Source organism: Mastomys coucha, unplaced genomic scaffold (assembly GCF_008632895.1).
Source record: "Mastomys coucha isolate ucsf_1 unplaced genomic scaffold, UCSF_Mcou_1 pScaffold21, whole genome shotgun sequence".
NCBI lineage: Eukaryota > Metazoa > Chordata > Mammalia > Rodentia > Muridae > Mastomys > Mastomys coucha.
Window position 1 is genome coordinate 131,037,955 of NW_022196904.1, and position 14,579 is coordinate 131,052,533.

Here is a 14,579-nt window from a genome sequence, read left to right on the forward strand (position 1 = left end):
TATTCAGGAGGTACTCAAGGCCAACCAGAGCCCTTGGAAGGTTAAGAATATATCTCACGGGAGCAAAATACTCACAGGAGGAAATATGGAGACAAAGTGTGGAACAGAGACTGGAGGAAAGGCCATCTAGAGACTGCCCCACCTGGGGACTCATTCCATATATAGTCACCAAACCCAGACCCTATTGTGGATGCCAGGAAGTGCTTGCTGATGGGAGCCTGATATGGCTGTCTCCTGAGAGGCTCTGCCAGAGCTTGACAAATACAGAGGTGGATTCTTGCAGCCAACCATTAGACTGAGCATAGGGTCCCCGATGGAGGAGTTGGAGAAGGGACTGAAGGAGCTGAGGGGGGTTGCAGCCCCACGGGGGGAGAAACAGTATCAACTGGCCAGACCCCCTAGAGCTCCCAGGGACTGGACTACCAACCAAAGAGTACACATGGAGAGACCCATGGCTCCAGCTGAATATGTGGCAGAGGATGGCCTTGCTGGACATCAGTGGGAGAAGTGGCCCTTGGGCTCGAGGGCATTCAATGCCCCATTGTAGGGGAATGCCAGGGTGGGAAGACGGGAGTGGGTGAGCACCCTCATAAGGCAGGGAGAGGGGAGATGGGATAGGGGATTTCCAAAGAGGAGACCTGGAAAGGGGAAAACATTTGAAATGTAAATAAAGAAAATATCCAATAAAAGAGAGAATATATCTCAGTCACTAAAAAGGCTAGCTATTAGGGCTCCAGGGAGACCTGAAGTGCTCTAAGAAAGTAGAGTTTTTCAAGAAAAAGAGGAGAGCAAAGGAAAGTGGAAAGGTTAACCAAGACTCCTAATGGTGGCTCTAGTTAAGATTCATTCTGGAGTTATCCACAGGACCCTACCACAGAGGAAGACCACAAGAATCCATGCTGAATCAGGACTTCCTGGGAAGAAAACACCAGTTAGAAATGGCATACCTGCCTGGGCCCAAGAAGGGAAGGCCAAGGACCCCATTGTAGCAGCTGAAATGTTAGCTACTTAGGACCAGTAAGGACAGCCTTGGGAGTGAGCATCCACAGCTTCAACCAGGATAATACAACAGAAGCCAGGACTGCTCCTTGCCCAGTGGTTGCCGGTCTGAGTTACAGGGGGGAAATGCTCACAATTAAAGGACAGTTGACTGAAGAAGGACCTGAGCAGCAATCAGGTGCCTAAAGTGGTCCCACCATGAATGCTTCCCTAGAAGCACCAATGTCATATGTGAGCTGTGACAGAGTGAATTTACTGAGAGCTGCTGGGAACACTTGGTATCCAGGTTCTGTGACACCCTGACTACCTCCACTTCACACACTCCTACCTATCCACCTGGCTGTGGGCTCCCACTGATATGCATTATGTACACTTCCACTTTCTGCAAGGTTTCCAGCTCCCAGCACCTGGAAAACACCTGTCTCCAAGGGGTTTGGGTCTTCTTTTCAAAGGTCTTTGAAAAAGGTAGGCATGGTAGCTCACATTCACATTCCCAGCACTTGAGAGACCAAGGCAGGGAAGTACAGTGAGTTTAAAGCCAATCTGAGCTACATAGTGAGTTCCAGGCCAGCTTGAGTTATACAGCAAGACCCTGTCTCAAAAAATAAATCAAATAAATTAATAAAGGAAAGAAGCAAGAAAAAGTCACTGGATCCCCAAGTCTAGCCCCTTACCCTCTCCCCATTTCTGTGTTTCCAGAAAATACAGACTAGTCAGATGTTCAGAATAAACTAAGGAAACAGCTCAGAGTTCTCTGTGGGCCACCCTTGAGCAGTTAACCTGATGTTCCCACTACTCTCCTCTAACTTGAAAAAAGCATGTCATACTTGTCTGTGAGTGGTGACTATTCAGCAGCATAACCCCTGCACGTCTGGAGTCACTCAGTCCAGAACCAGAAGAGAGCTCAGCCCTCAAAGGCAGAAGCTTGTCACAAAGTAGCTGTGGCCAGTGAGACCCATGGTTACCAAGAAAGGCAGTTTCCAATTACCTGAAGCCTCTCTTGGACAGCCTTTCCCAAGGCACATCACAAATGCTTCCAGGGAGTCCAGAGAGATGAGAAAGGGCTGTGGCTTGAGAAGATAGGAGCCAGTATCTCTGGTATAGAGGAAACCCTGAGTCCTTACCAAATGAATTCCTGTCCCATACCTGTGCTAGTCTATAGTGAAATTTAGAGGGTGCACCTCCAAGATGTATATCCAGTTTTATCTATACATCATAAATGGGTTATTAGGCAAAAAGAGATTTTCTTCAGCCAGATTCTTGGGGTTAACCTATATAGGTCAAGTTCTCATTTGTCATAGGGACAACTATCAATTGCATGCCACATATTACAGCTTTAGGGCTGCAGCAGGACACACTTGTGTCTCCGAAGAATACACACAGGAGGGCAAGCAGGCCAGAAGACATAGGCAGTCATAGAGGCTGCTTCAGGCATGGAGGTCAGAAAAGGTCATGTGGGACTGTCATACAGACACAACCGAAGTAGACAAGCGTTCATTGTTGAGGATGTTGTAGCACATCCCTGGCTTGGGTGAAGGGTCACCTAGCTAAGGCAGAAGAGGTTAGCTTTCTCTACCACAAGGTTACTGTTCTAACTCTTCAGTAACACTGTTAAATTCACGCTTGTCTACTTCGGTTATGTCTGTATGACAGGCTTAAAAACCTGAAAATGGACCTGAAGCGTACACTTCAAAAGGAGTCTGTCTCCCGAGGTAGTCAGTTGCTGACATCTCCTAGCTCAGGTGTGTTTCAGGTTTTTAAGCCTGTCATACAGACACAACCGAAGTAGACGAGGTCTGTGTGACATGGGACAAATCAGGGCTGTTGTTTACTTTGTTTCTTTTCTTTTTCCTTCTTTTCCTTTCTTTTCTTTTCTTTTCTTTTTTTTTTTTTTTTCGAGACAGGGTTTCTCTGTGTAGCCCTGGCTGTCCTGGAACTCACTCTGTAGACCAGGCTGGCCTCAAACTCAGAAATCCACCTGCCTCTGCCTCCCAAGTGCTGGGATTAAAGGCATGCGCCACCACCGCCTGGCTGACTTAGTTTGTTTCTTCTTCATCCTCTTCTTGGGACTAGAAACTTCAGACACTGAGATTTCATATTGTACTGTTCCAGGCTTTCATTAAAGAGAAAGAGATTGCTGGGGTGGGGTGAGATTAAGATAAAATGTGGATAGAAGTAGAGCTCTGTGGTAGAACATTTGCCTAGCATGCACAATGCACTAGGTTCAATCCCCAGTACTTTTGCCCCTCAAAGATCAAATTCAAATGTACTATTTTTCAATAAGGATTTAACCATAGAATTATAAATAGGAAAGGAAAGTTTTTAACAATGTGAATTTAACAGTGTTACTGAAGAGTTAGAACAGTAACCTTGTGGTAGAGAAAGCTAACCTCTTCTGCCTTAGCTAGGTGACCCTTCACCCAAGCCAGGGATGTGCTACAACATCCTCAACAATGAACCTTCTCCAAAAAAAACCCCAAACAAACATGGAAGCCTGGGATATGGTCAAAAGCAAGGCAAGATACTGGGAGGTGCCAACAGCAATGAAGGGAACAAGCTGAATCTAGAGCATGGACTGAAGTTAGTTTCTTGGCAGTGACAATAGTCTGTGAATATGACATCAGAGAAAATGATACGAGGAGAACTTTCTCCTATAGCTTTTCTCAAGTCACAATTTTACTAGAAAAAGTTTCACCTTCACCTAAAGAGGGAGCAGGGAGGATAGAAAAGACTTCAGCCTGAACCAGATAAACAAGGTGGTTATACAACCAATATTCTCTGTCCTGGGAGGGAAAAGACAAACCTGCCTGATGCTGCGGGTCCCTGATGATTTGTCTAAATGAGGACACCTCTTGCTATACCACTGTTAGCACAGTGAGGAATACTTCAAAGCAAGAGATGAATTCAAGCATTGGCACAAACTCTATTATAAAGTCACTGACAGCACTAGAAAATACCACCAATTAACAGCTGTTTTTAGTAAAGTTTTAAAATACAGGGCTAATCCTAAAGTGTATTTTTGCCATATACTGGTGGAGGAAATTTTTGCCATATATTGGCCACATGAAATGTAAATTTTTTCATGGCTTAAAGACTCAGAAAAATCAAATAATGATTCTGTTAACAGACTCACAGTGGATCTTTTTTACAGTTTATCTAAGAATATAAGATGAATACATAGTTCAATACTAACAAATGACTTCAAACATGTGAGTTAAGACCCAACAATTTTAATTCCAGGCACCAGTCCCATGGAAAAGCTGCAAGAATATAAGCATAAGTATGCTCATTTCTTATGACCTGAGATAAAGGAAGAGCCACCAAGAAATGTTTGACTTCCCTAGCCAGAAGCATCTATGTGGCCCAGACTCACAACTGTCAAAAAGAATGCAATATTTCTGTGTCCCTAAAAGAATGAAAGGAATCCCCAGGACCCTGACCAAAAAAAAGGGGACAAGTAGGCAGAGCACAGTAGGCTTCAGCCTTGGCTCTGTGTAGCACTTGAGGGCAACTCAAAGTAGGAACAGGCAGACAAACCTAGTAAATGAGGGCACACATAATACCCAATCTTTAGAATCTGTGGCACAGCCCATGGGATTTCCCCATCAACAGAGAAGCCAGCTGTCTTTTCTAGGGTTGTCCAAAGGCATTTGGCCTGCCTGGCACAGAGAACCTGTCTGCAAGCATGTCTGAGACACTGTAGGAAAAGTCAAGAAGGTGCTAGTCTAGAATTCAGCAAAAAAGATGGACAGAGACACAGTTACTTCTACAGGTGAGTGTGCATATGAGTGTGTGAGTTGCATGCGTGCATCCATGTGTGTGAGGCTGTGGCACTAGCAAGGCTAAAGGGAGCAAGGAAGAATCCTAAAGAAGCAGCAGTTCGTAGTTTAGAGTATCTGTGGCAGCTGGGCAGAGATGGATCTATTGCCTGATGCCAGAACAGCCTTCCAGAGCCAGTGATCACAAGGATTCCTATGCACAAAACTAGCTGCTGCTCTGTCTCCCCACAGTCACCACAGCCAGTTCCGTCTGCCTTCAATAGGAACCTGGCAACTTCACAATCCACCTGGACCCAGCTCTACTGCCTCTCTGGTGTCAAAGCAGAATAGTATCTGAAAAGGATTCGATCACAGAAATATGTGTTCTGAGATGTGAAAAATAATTCATAAAGACCTAGCCATCTTACTAGTTCATGGTATTTCCATGAGCTGGGCCTGTTGCACTCTCCATGCATAAATCTGGCGTATCCTCATGATCCCTGACAACATATATACTTCTATATATGGCAACTGGCCCTCGGTCAGGATGGAAACTGCACTTAAAGGCTTTTAGTGGTTTACACTGAAACTCTAAAGAATGTAAGACTAGTAAAGGAGTGAAGGGATGAGAGCAGGGCTGGCGTACAGTGGACTGAGTGCCACTGCCTGCTGCCACTCAACACAGAGCCCTTAGGAACTACAGTCAAGAGTTCTAAAAGAGGAACTTGAAAGCACAGCAAAGGGATCCTGATAAGCAGACACAAAGAGGATGAGGAAGAAGATTACACATCTCAGATCTGAACAAGCATGGACAAAAATGCTACTGCTCAAAGGAAGGGGGAACCATTAAACATGGCACAACCACACCAGGTGGGATGAGGCCACCGAGTCACCACTAACTATGGTCTTTGCACAGACTGGGGAAGACAGAGATGCAATCAACTTTAAATATGCAAGATTGGGTCTTAAAATTCCTAGGGTAACTCCCCAGAGAAAAGAAATAAACTGTACATTTACCAAACTGGTAAAGAATTACTATTGATTATATACATTTAAAAAGTGATTACTACTAATTATATACATTTAAAAACTCTGTTTAATGAATCAAAGCAAGAATAGGAACAAATGGAAGCCTTAAAGTGTTAAATGCATATATATGTATGCCATATGAAATAAAATAGGTTCCAATAGAAACTTGTACTTCTTAGATTTGACTTTTAAGGATACAGTTATATGTTGCTGTGGGTAGATTCCTCCAAAACATAAATGTTGAATAAAATATAAAGTCAAAACATAAATGAAAGAAAAACCTTGTAAATACTTTCTAAAAGGAAAAGCAGAGTAGTCACAAAATCACATATAGTAAAAAGGCAAGAAGCCAGCAGAGGTCACTATCTAGCCACCACAGCCTGATGTTAGACTTATACTCAGGTATAGCCTCACCTCAGAATCCAGAGCAGACACTCTCAAGGACCCAGAGACATAGACCTAGTGGCCAGATGGGGAGCACAACCTCTTGCTCAGGTTCTGCCCTGTGAAGATGCATAGACAAGAGAATGCTATCTCACACAGGAGGTTTGAAAACTACGGGTATATAGTAACAATAAATAAATAAATAAATCTGACATACATCCTAAAGAACTCAAGTCCCTTCTCCATTACTAGAAAACCAGAAGCCTACATTTTACTGTACTTTAGAAACTAAACAACCCAGGCACCTCTGGGTGATGAGAAAAGCTTATCTTTAACAACAGATACAGTTACCAAGTACAGAACATCTGAACAAATTTAAAAAATGATTCTTTTGGGACTGGAGAGATATTTCAGTGGTTAAGTGCAGTAGCTGCTCTTCCAGAGGACCTGGGTTCAATTCCCAGCACCTACATGGTTCACAACCATATGTATCTCCAGTTCTGGGGACTCTGACCCCCTCTTCTGACTTCTATGGGCCCCAAGAACGCACATGGTATACATACATGTACACAGGCAAAATATTCATACACATAAAGTAATCTACAAATTAAAAAAAAAATCAGTTTGCCATCACTAATCAAATCATTGGCTCAGCAAGGCATGGGCACTATGGACCACCCACAGAATAAGGAGGGCAAAGCCTGAGACAGTGGCTTCTGACAAAGCTCACTGGTTAACCAGCATCTCAAGCAAGACAAGCCAGCACCTGTGGGACTCTACGCAACATAAAGGAGGACCTTCAAAAGCCACCCCTACATTTGGTGCAGCCTCCAGGGAGCAAGACCTCCTGCGTGTATCCCCACAAGAAGTAGGATCCTACAAGTCACTCACTATAGGAAAGGAGCGGGTTTGTGGACTGCGTAGCAAAAAGGGTTGGTAATTTCAAAATACCAGCATTTTCAAAAGTGATATAGATATAGCATAGGGTTCAGTGCCTTGTGGTAGCTATTTAAAAAACAAAAACAAAACAAAACCCTAAAATCTAAAACTATAAAAGACCACATATCCCCAGGGAAGAACTTACTCCTTCACAACTATGTAGGTGTGGGCTATCCGTTCTCATACCTGTCCACCTTAACCCTTCATCAAGGACAAAGAGCCTCCTCACCCAGATGAGATTGTCTTCTGCCTATTATAGTTTGCCAAGACACTCTTGTCAGCACTTTCCCACTCATCAGGGGTAAAGGTCAGCTACAGAGTCAACTGCCCATGCCTTAGTCCAGGCTCCTGGGATGGAGACGCTGGACCATGGCCTAACCCCTGCTGGACTACACAAAGAAGGCTGCTGGTAGGACCCAGTGCTGACCAAATGCATGCACTCCATCTGTTTGGAAGCAGCACTCTGTTCACTCAGGGATCATACAACATGAGCGTGACATGAGTAGCAGAGAACCACCCCACACTCCAGCAGTTCTACTCGACCCTGACAACTGGCTAAAAGCCTTTGCAAGTATTAGTGAGTCCAGAGGTAGATGGGTGTATCATTCCAGATGAAGCAGCCAGGAAAAAATTGAAAACTGAAAAAGGTCTGCACTCTGAGAAATAGCACTTCCCTGATGAAGTTCAAGGCCTTCTATTCTACAGAGACCCTGGCCATGGCCCATAGTCCTCCCACATCAAGTCCATACCTTTCCACTTTCACTTGAAAGAGCACAGATCTGATGGTGACTGTCATTCTCTAGCTTACATAAGTTACCATGCATAGGTGTTCCTGTGCTCCACACCTGTGGCTCAGTGTCCAGTTGCTCTAAATACTGTGGCCACGAATACTATGTTCAAGTTATGCATATCCCAAGTAAAGCTTGAGATACTGGTCACTTATGACAAGTTCTTACAGCCCAAAGTTACAAGTCATCAAGAGAGCTCCTAAAAACTACTCAGCTGTCTATGTTGTAGTTCTATGCCTACATTATCCCTGGAATACTGGGCAAGTAGATAAATGTCAGGATTTGACTCCACAGATTCTGCTAGTATGAATATCACCTGACACTCCCCATTACTCATCACTGTGTAGGTTATTCCAGCTCTGTACAACACCGGAGTTTCTCTAAGCAACAGGGAAAGATAGCTTTTTGCTCATGACAGACACGGAGCTCACCATCAGATGAATTCAAACTCCGCCCGTACCACAGGAGGTAAGGACACTCTCAGACCACACAGTAAGAAAGGGTCCGCTCTCTTTGGCCATGTGTCCACTTGATATGAAAAGGCCAAAGCTCTGGCTCCCATCCTCCTCTGGCAGCCTCCATCAATCGTCTACAGTTTGCTAAGACACAGTGAAGATGAAGAAGGGTTGCTGAACATGAAAGTAACTCCAACTCTGGGAAGCTCCATCCAAGTTTGACAGTGGGTCAGGAGATCTGGCTTCAAAGCCCTCTTTAAAAAGCATCTAATCAAGCCTGGGGCTTTCTTCAAAGTCAGGAAATCAGTAATCTACTCCAAGGAGTTATCTGTTACACACACACATCAACACCATGCACATTCAATATTAACTTCAGAGGAAAAGACACTGTGGTGCTCATCAGAACTGTGTTCTACTCCACACAGCCATTGTTGGCTAACAACATCCCACTCACACCAGTCTCAGGGAGCAACTGGGAGGGCATCCACACTAGGGGAGGTGAGACAATCCTGAAGAGACAGCCCTGTTGGGTCTTCCAGGTTCTCTGCTCCCCTCTCCTCTTTTATGAAGAAATTGAGGCTTGAAAGGTGGCCACTAACTGAACTCAAGAGGTAGTATCCTATTTTCTATGGATGTTAGGGAGAGGAGGAAACTCACAACTAAGGACTGACTACAAAGTGGAATCTTTCTTTCACCATCTCTGAAACCAAGGAGACCAGGATATCTCTCCTTTTGGGGGACCAACGGTGTCCGGCTCCACTCCTCTGAGAGCACACGGGAGCAAGGCCCCTCTTAGTTTGGGAAATTAATAAGGTCAGGGCCACTCTCCATCTGGGAGACCAAGAGAGTCAGGGCTTGTGTCCATCTGGGAGACCAAGCAGGTGATAGATCTGAGAAAGTAAGGGGTTCGGGGCCTTTTCAATCTGAGGAAATAAGGGGAGTCGGGGTCCCACTCCATCTGGGACCAACTGGGTAAGGATTCTTCTGTGTAGAGTAGACCTATTCAGGGCCTCCACCCAGAAGGACCACGGGAGTCAGGACCCCTCTCCATAAAGGGGGCCAGGAGCTTCAGGGCCCGTGGGCATCTGGGGAACCACCAAGTTCTGCCTTCCTCCACCCGAGAGGCCCGAAGAACGAGAGTCGCCACTTCATATGGGTACCCGAACGTACGACCCGCGAAGCCCCGGGACGACATATGGGTACCCGAACGTACGACCCGCGAAGCCCCGGGACGGCAGAGCAACACGCTAGGGGCCCCCCCAAGATTAAGGAGTCCGACCCCAGGCTCCGCTGCCCCAGCCAGGCTCTGGCCCAGAGGACTCACCGGCCCGCGCTGCGTGCTGACGGTGGTCGCCATGGTGCTGCGGCGGCCCTCTGCCTCGCCGACTGCACAGACACCCGCCGGGAGAGCTCTTCCGCTCCCACCACAACCTGCGTCGCCGACCGTTGTCCCGCGAGGCAATCGGCTCTTCAGTCAGCTGACAGTCGCCCCGCCCCGCCCCACCCCGGCGTTCCCAAAGCACAGCGCTGGCCATTAGCCGACCCCGCCCCTTCCGGCTAATCCGCGCGTGCGTGCTCCGGGCTCAGGGTAGGGGGGGGGAGGGAGCGAGTCGAGTCTCCCGTATACGCCTGCGCAGTGGCTCCCTTCTGGAGCTCAGTAGCCCCTTAAAATGGCTGTCAGGTTGTTTGCGCATGCCTAAGCCTGAGTGCTGCCTTGCAGGTAGAAGAATCCTGTTCACCGAGCCTCACGCACCTAGAACAGGGACGTTCATCTCAACTCAGTCGAGTTGCCACAGCATCTAGTCACCTAGCTGGAGATAGCCGTGATACCACCGCCTGCAGGTGCGTGATCCGCTTGGAGAAAACTGATGTTTGGCTGCTCAAGGAAAAAACAGATGGCAGTAGAACCAGCTACTGAATTACCAAGCTCTTGAATTACCTCAAAATTCTGTGGGAGGGAGAAGAACATTTATATTTAAATTTTAAAAAAAGAAACCAAGCTGAAGGAAAGACAAGAGTGGGACGGAAAACTTCCACCAGCCTTGGATTTGCTAAATGAATGGAAGAGATGAATATCTGTCCCTAGGAAACCCAGGCCACCCACTCTTGCCTTTTCAGAGCACTCTCTTCAGATAGACTGAGGGTAGTTCCTATAAGGAGTTTACCCTATGGTGGTCACTAATCTTTGGTTCCCTTTTACTTGTGCTGCAATAGACTTGGTACTCTCATTACTCCTAGAACATTTCCTCACTCACACCATGCTCTCTTGTCTTCCTTTCGAAAATCTTTAAGATCACATCTTCCAAGTCCAGGTGACAGTCTCTGCCTTGACATAACATGGGACTGCATCTGGGCTCTGTTCCTGGACACTGTCTATCCAGTTCTCACTGGTCTCTAGCTCATGTTGCCCAAACTGTCATCTCTATGCTGATAGAGCTAAGACACAAAAGACTAACCATGAATGGCACACAGACTTTAAAAAAGACCCCTGATGTCTCCTGATATCATACAATCCTTTCCTCTTGGTTGTAGACAGAACTTGTGACTTGTGTCTAAACATGCAGCAGACAACCTGTTGTATAAAATTATATCTGGATAGCAGAATAGGACCCTCTTGTGACTAAAACCAGGTAAAATTGATTGGATTTGAGATGTCCACACATATGGCCTCTGATGGATCCCAAATCCTTCAATATTAAGCAGGTTTAAACACGCACACACACACCACCAACAACAACAACAACTACACCAACACCACGGGGGAATTAGTCCTTCATAAAATGCTACAATAAGTCCCTGAAGTCAGTTCAAGCTCTGACATAGTCTGTCAGAGCAGAATCACAGCATTTGCTCTTCCTTGACTTAAAGCTCTCTAATGGAGGGGGTCACATGGCTGGAGATAATCTTCCTCGTTTCTGCTAGATTTGCTGTAGATAGAAACTCTGGTATAGGTGGGCTATGATAAAATTTGCCTAGGTTACTTTGCAGAAACTTGAAAACTAGCTCTGCTGTTAGTACTGACTCCACTCAGCAAAGAGATGTTATGCATAACAGAAAATGTATGAAAGGCTTAGCAACTCTGGGTTTATCATCATGTATTTGCCCCCTTTGTTGCCTTCACTCTTGACTCAGATTCGTAGCACATTTCTATTGATATGATAAGACCAAGGTAACTTACAGAAGATTTTAATTTAGGCATATGGTTTCAAAAGATTAGAGTCCATGATGGTGGAGCAGGTGGCTGGAGCAACCACTGAGAGGCAAGCAGGAGACCGAGAGCATATTAGGAATGGTATCAGTCTTTTGAAACCTCAAAGTGTTTCCCTGGTGACATACCTCCTCCAACAAGGCCACACCTCCTAACCCTTCTCAAATATAAGGATCAACTACTCCAATATGAGCCTATGGGCTCAACTGCCACAAGATCCTACTCAACTCTGCATGGAGACATACAGAAACTCGAAAAATATGTTGTTGCTAGGTACAGTGGCACATATCTATAATCCTGACAATCAGGAGGCTGAGGCGGGAGCTGGACTGGGAAATGGAGGCCAGCCTGGGCTACAAAGCAGAGGGTGAAAAGTAGTTATGTTCAAGGCCACAGGGCTAACTTGAACGTTGGAGCTGCTATGTGCTTCTTCTTGCCAAGCATAGTAACTTAATTATCTGAGACTCTGTGACCTTTTAAGGCTCAGACCAAATCACAAGGCCAGGATGTTTAAGCAAGACACTGATACCAGTTCTAAACATAACTTGAACTTCCTAGATTAAATCAACTAAGTAAACTTGAAGGCCAGAATATTTTTTCATAAGAAGGAAAACATGCCCATGGACAATGAAAAATTACCAAACTTTAGTCTTTCCCAGAAAAAAAAAAATCAAGCCTGCTGCTACCTTAGTTGAGTGAGCAGCCTGGTTACTCTTCAGCTTGGGTTATAAGTCCCAAGCTCATGAGTTGAAGTTTCAACAAAGCTTGGTTTAGTTCCATTTCTTTTGTTTCCATGCTATAAGATCCAATCATCTGATAACTGGTAGTAGTTACATAAATGTATAAGATTGTCAAAACTCAGGCTGGAGAGATGGCTTAGCAGTTAAGAGCACTGACTGCTTTTCCAGAGGTTCTGAGTTCAATTCCCAGCAACCACATGGTGGATCACAACCATCTGTAGTGGGTCCCGATGCCCTCTTCTGGTGTGTCTGAAGACAGTGCACTCATATACATAAAATAAATAAATCTTTAAAAAAAATTGTCAAAACTCATCCAGTTGTGTACTTGTGATCTGTGCGTTGTCATGTATACAGCTTTTACCTTAATAATTTTAAAAGTAACAAAACACCTCCTATGTATCTGACAGGGTTGCTAATCTCAATTTATTAAAAAGCTTGACAAATTTATAAGAAAAAAGTGAAAACTAAATGAAGAAAAAGAAGTTGGAAGTAACCTGATTGTCCACGTACCCATTGTTGTGAAATACTCCCCACGGGCTCATGTGCTTAAACGTTTGGTCCCCAGTTGGTGGTCTTGTTTCTAAGGTTGTTGAACCTTTAGGAAGTGGAGGATTGCTGAGCCTTTAGGAGGTGGAGGAAGTTCCAAATAACTGCTTTGTTTTTACATCTTGAGTTTGTATTATCTTATTTCCAGCAGGGGGATAAGGGATACATCCTTTGTTAGTCTGGTATGTTCAGTAAGTCTACAGACTCTGTTTTTTTTTTTTTTTAAGTGTGTGTGTGTGTGTGTGTGTGTGTGTGTTTGCTTGAATGTATGTCGGTTCACCACATGTATGCCTGGTGCCTGAGAAAGCCAGAAAGAAAAAGGCATTGGGTCTCCTGGTATTAGAGTTACAGTTCTGAGCCATAGTGTGAGTGCTGAGAATAGAACTCAGATACTCTGAAAGAGCAGCCAGTGCTCTTTTACCACTCACCCATCTCTCCAGTTCTTTCTAATGCTATTTTAATACACCCATATGCCCACAATCTACTTTGATAAATTCATAGGTAGTACTCTTTTACTTGTACAAACAAGTGATTTTTCAGTCTGTGTGGTGGTGCTGGACAGGTAGTATTGTCTGTGTGCTCAACAAGTGAAGAGCATTTGCACTCCTGTCCATTTGCACTCAAAATGAAGCCAAATGCTGATTGTAAGTGGAGTTACCTAGGGCACAGCCTGAAAAGCCGGGATTCAACACAATATTTGGTAGCTTTGGACACATAGTCTGCTGTCCTCACTCTGGTATTTTGGCATGCCATGAACAGGTTAGCTGAGCAAGGCCATGATATGAGAACAATCAGTCTGAATACTGTTTGTACTTGTTGTTTTTGTGGTTGTGATTGTTGTTGTTAGTGGTGGTCAACTTGACAGAAGCTAAAGTCACCTGGGAAGAGGGATCCTTAACTGAAAAAAATACTTCCATCAGATTAGCCTATAGGCAAATCTGTGGGACATTTTTTTTGATTAATTGTTGATAGTGTGTGGGAGGGGGCAGCCTACTGTGGGTAAGTCCTGGGTTGGATAAGAAAGCAAACTTAACAAGCCCTGGAAAGCAAGCCAGTAAGCAGTGTTTCTCCATGCCTTCTGATTCAATTCCTGCCTCATAGGTCCCTGTTCTGCTTGAGTTGCTGACTTGGATTTCCTCAATGTTAGAACATGATTGGGACATGTAAGCCAAATAAACTCTTTCCTTCTGAGGTTGCTTTTGGTCATGGTGCTCATCGTAGCAGTAGAAACAACTAGAACACCATCCAAGACAATAACAACAACAACTACACCAACACCACCATAAGCAGTCCTCCAATCCCACTTAGTATGACAGTCATGGGGCCAGACTAGCCTCAGCCTCATATTGTTCTGCCTACACAAGAATTTCTAGAAATCTAATAATAGACTTGTCTCTTCTCCCTAGCATCATCCAATCCAGACAAAATCCCACTTCCCAAACCTTTTCCCGTATTTTCTTTTTTTATTGGGAAAAGAACAATCTTGGTGTTGCACAAAGGAACACATGAACAGAGTGAAAGAATTTGGCAAGGTGATTTCTTTTTGCAAAAAGAGTGTGCCAGGGTTTGGGTTTGGTAAGTGAATGCACTTACCAAAATGGCCTCTGTCCTTTCTCCTTCCCCTTCCCCTTCTTCCCCTTCCCCTTCCCTTCCCCTTCTTCCCCTTCTCCTTCTTCCCCTTCCCCTTCTCCTTCTTCCCCTTCCCCTTCTTCCCCTTCTCCTTCTTCCCCTTC

At 44.9% G+C, this 14,579-nt stretch overlaps 1 protein-coding gene and 1 long non-coding RNA gene across 3 annotated transcripts in view; one reads left to right on the forward strand and one right to left on the reverse strand.

The window, feature by feature from the left end:
* The window catches only part of Tollip (toll interacting protein), a 20,884-nt gene extending 10,993 nt beyond the window's left edge, over nucleotides 1-9,891 (reverse strand). Inside the window, exons 1-2 of one of the 2 annotated variants that reach the window (XM_031388880.1) lie at nucleotides 9,677-9,890; nucleotides 6,201-6,289 (exon numbers count right to left, since the gene is read on the reverse strand). Coding sequence is in view for 1 of the 2 variants with exons in the window: in XM_031388879.1 (XP_031244739.1) it covers nucleotides 9,677-9,709 (33 nt within the window). In the remaining variant the exon portion in view is untranslated. Of the gene's footprint in view, nucleotides 1-6,200; nucleotides 6,290-9,676 lie in introns of both variants that reach the window. The other variant, XM_031388879.1, reaches the window with a different exon arrangement.
* Nucleotides 9,764-14,579, forward strand: part of LOC116103235 — a 14,463-nt gene continuing 9,647 nt past the window's right edge. Inside the window, exon 1 of the long non-coding RNA XR_004123437.1 lies at nucleotides 9,764-10,194. This is a non-coding gene — a long non-coding RNA (uncharacterized LOC116103235). The remainder of the gene's footprint in view (nucleotides 10,195-14,579) is intronic.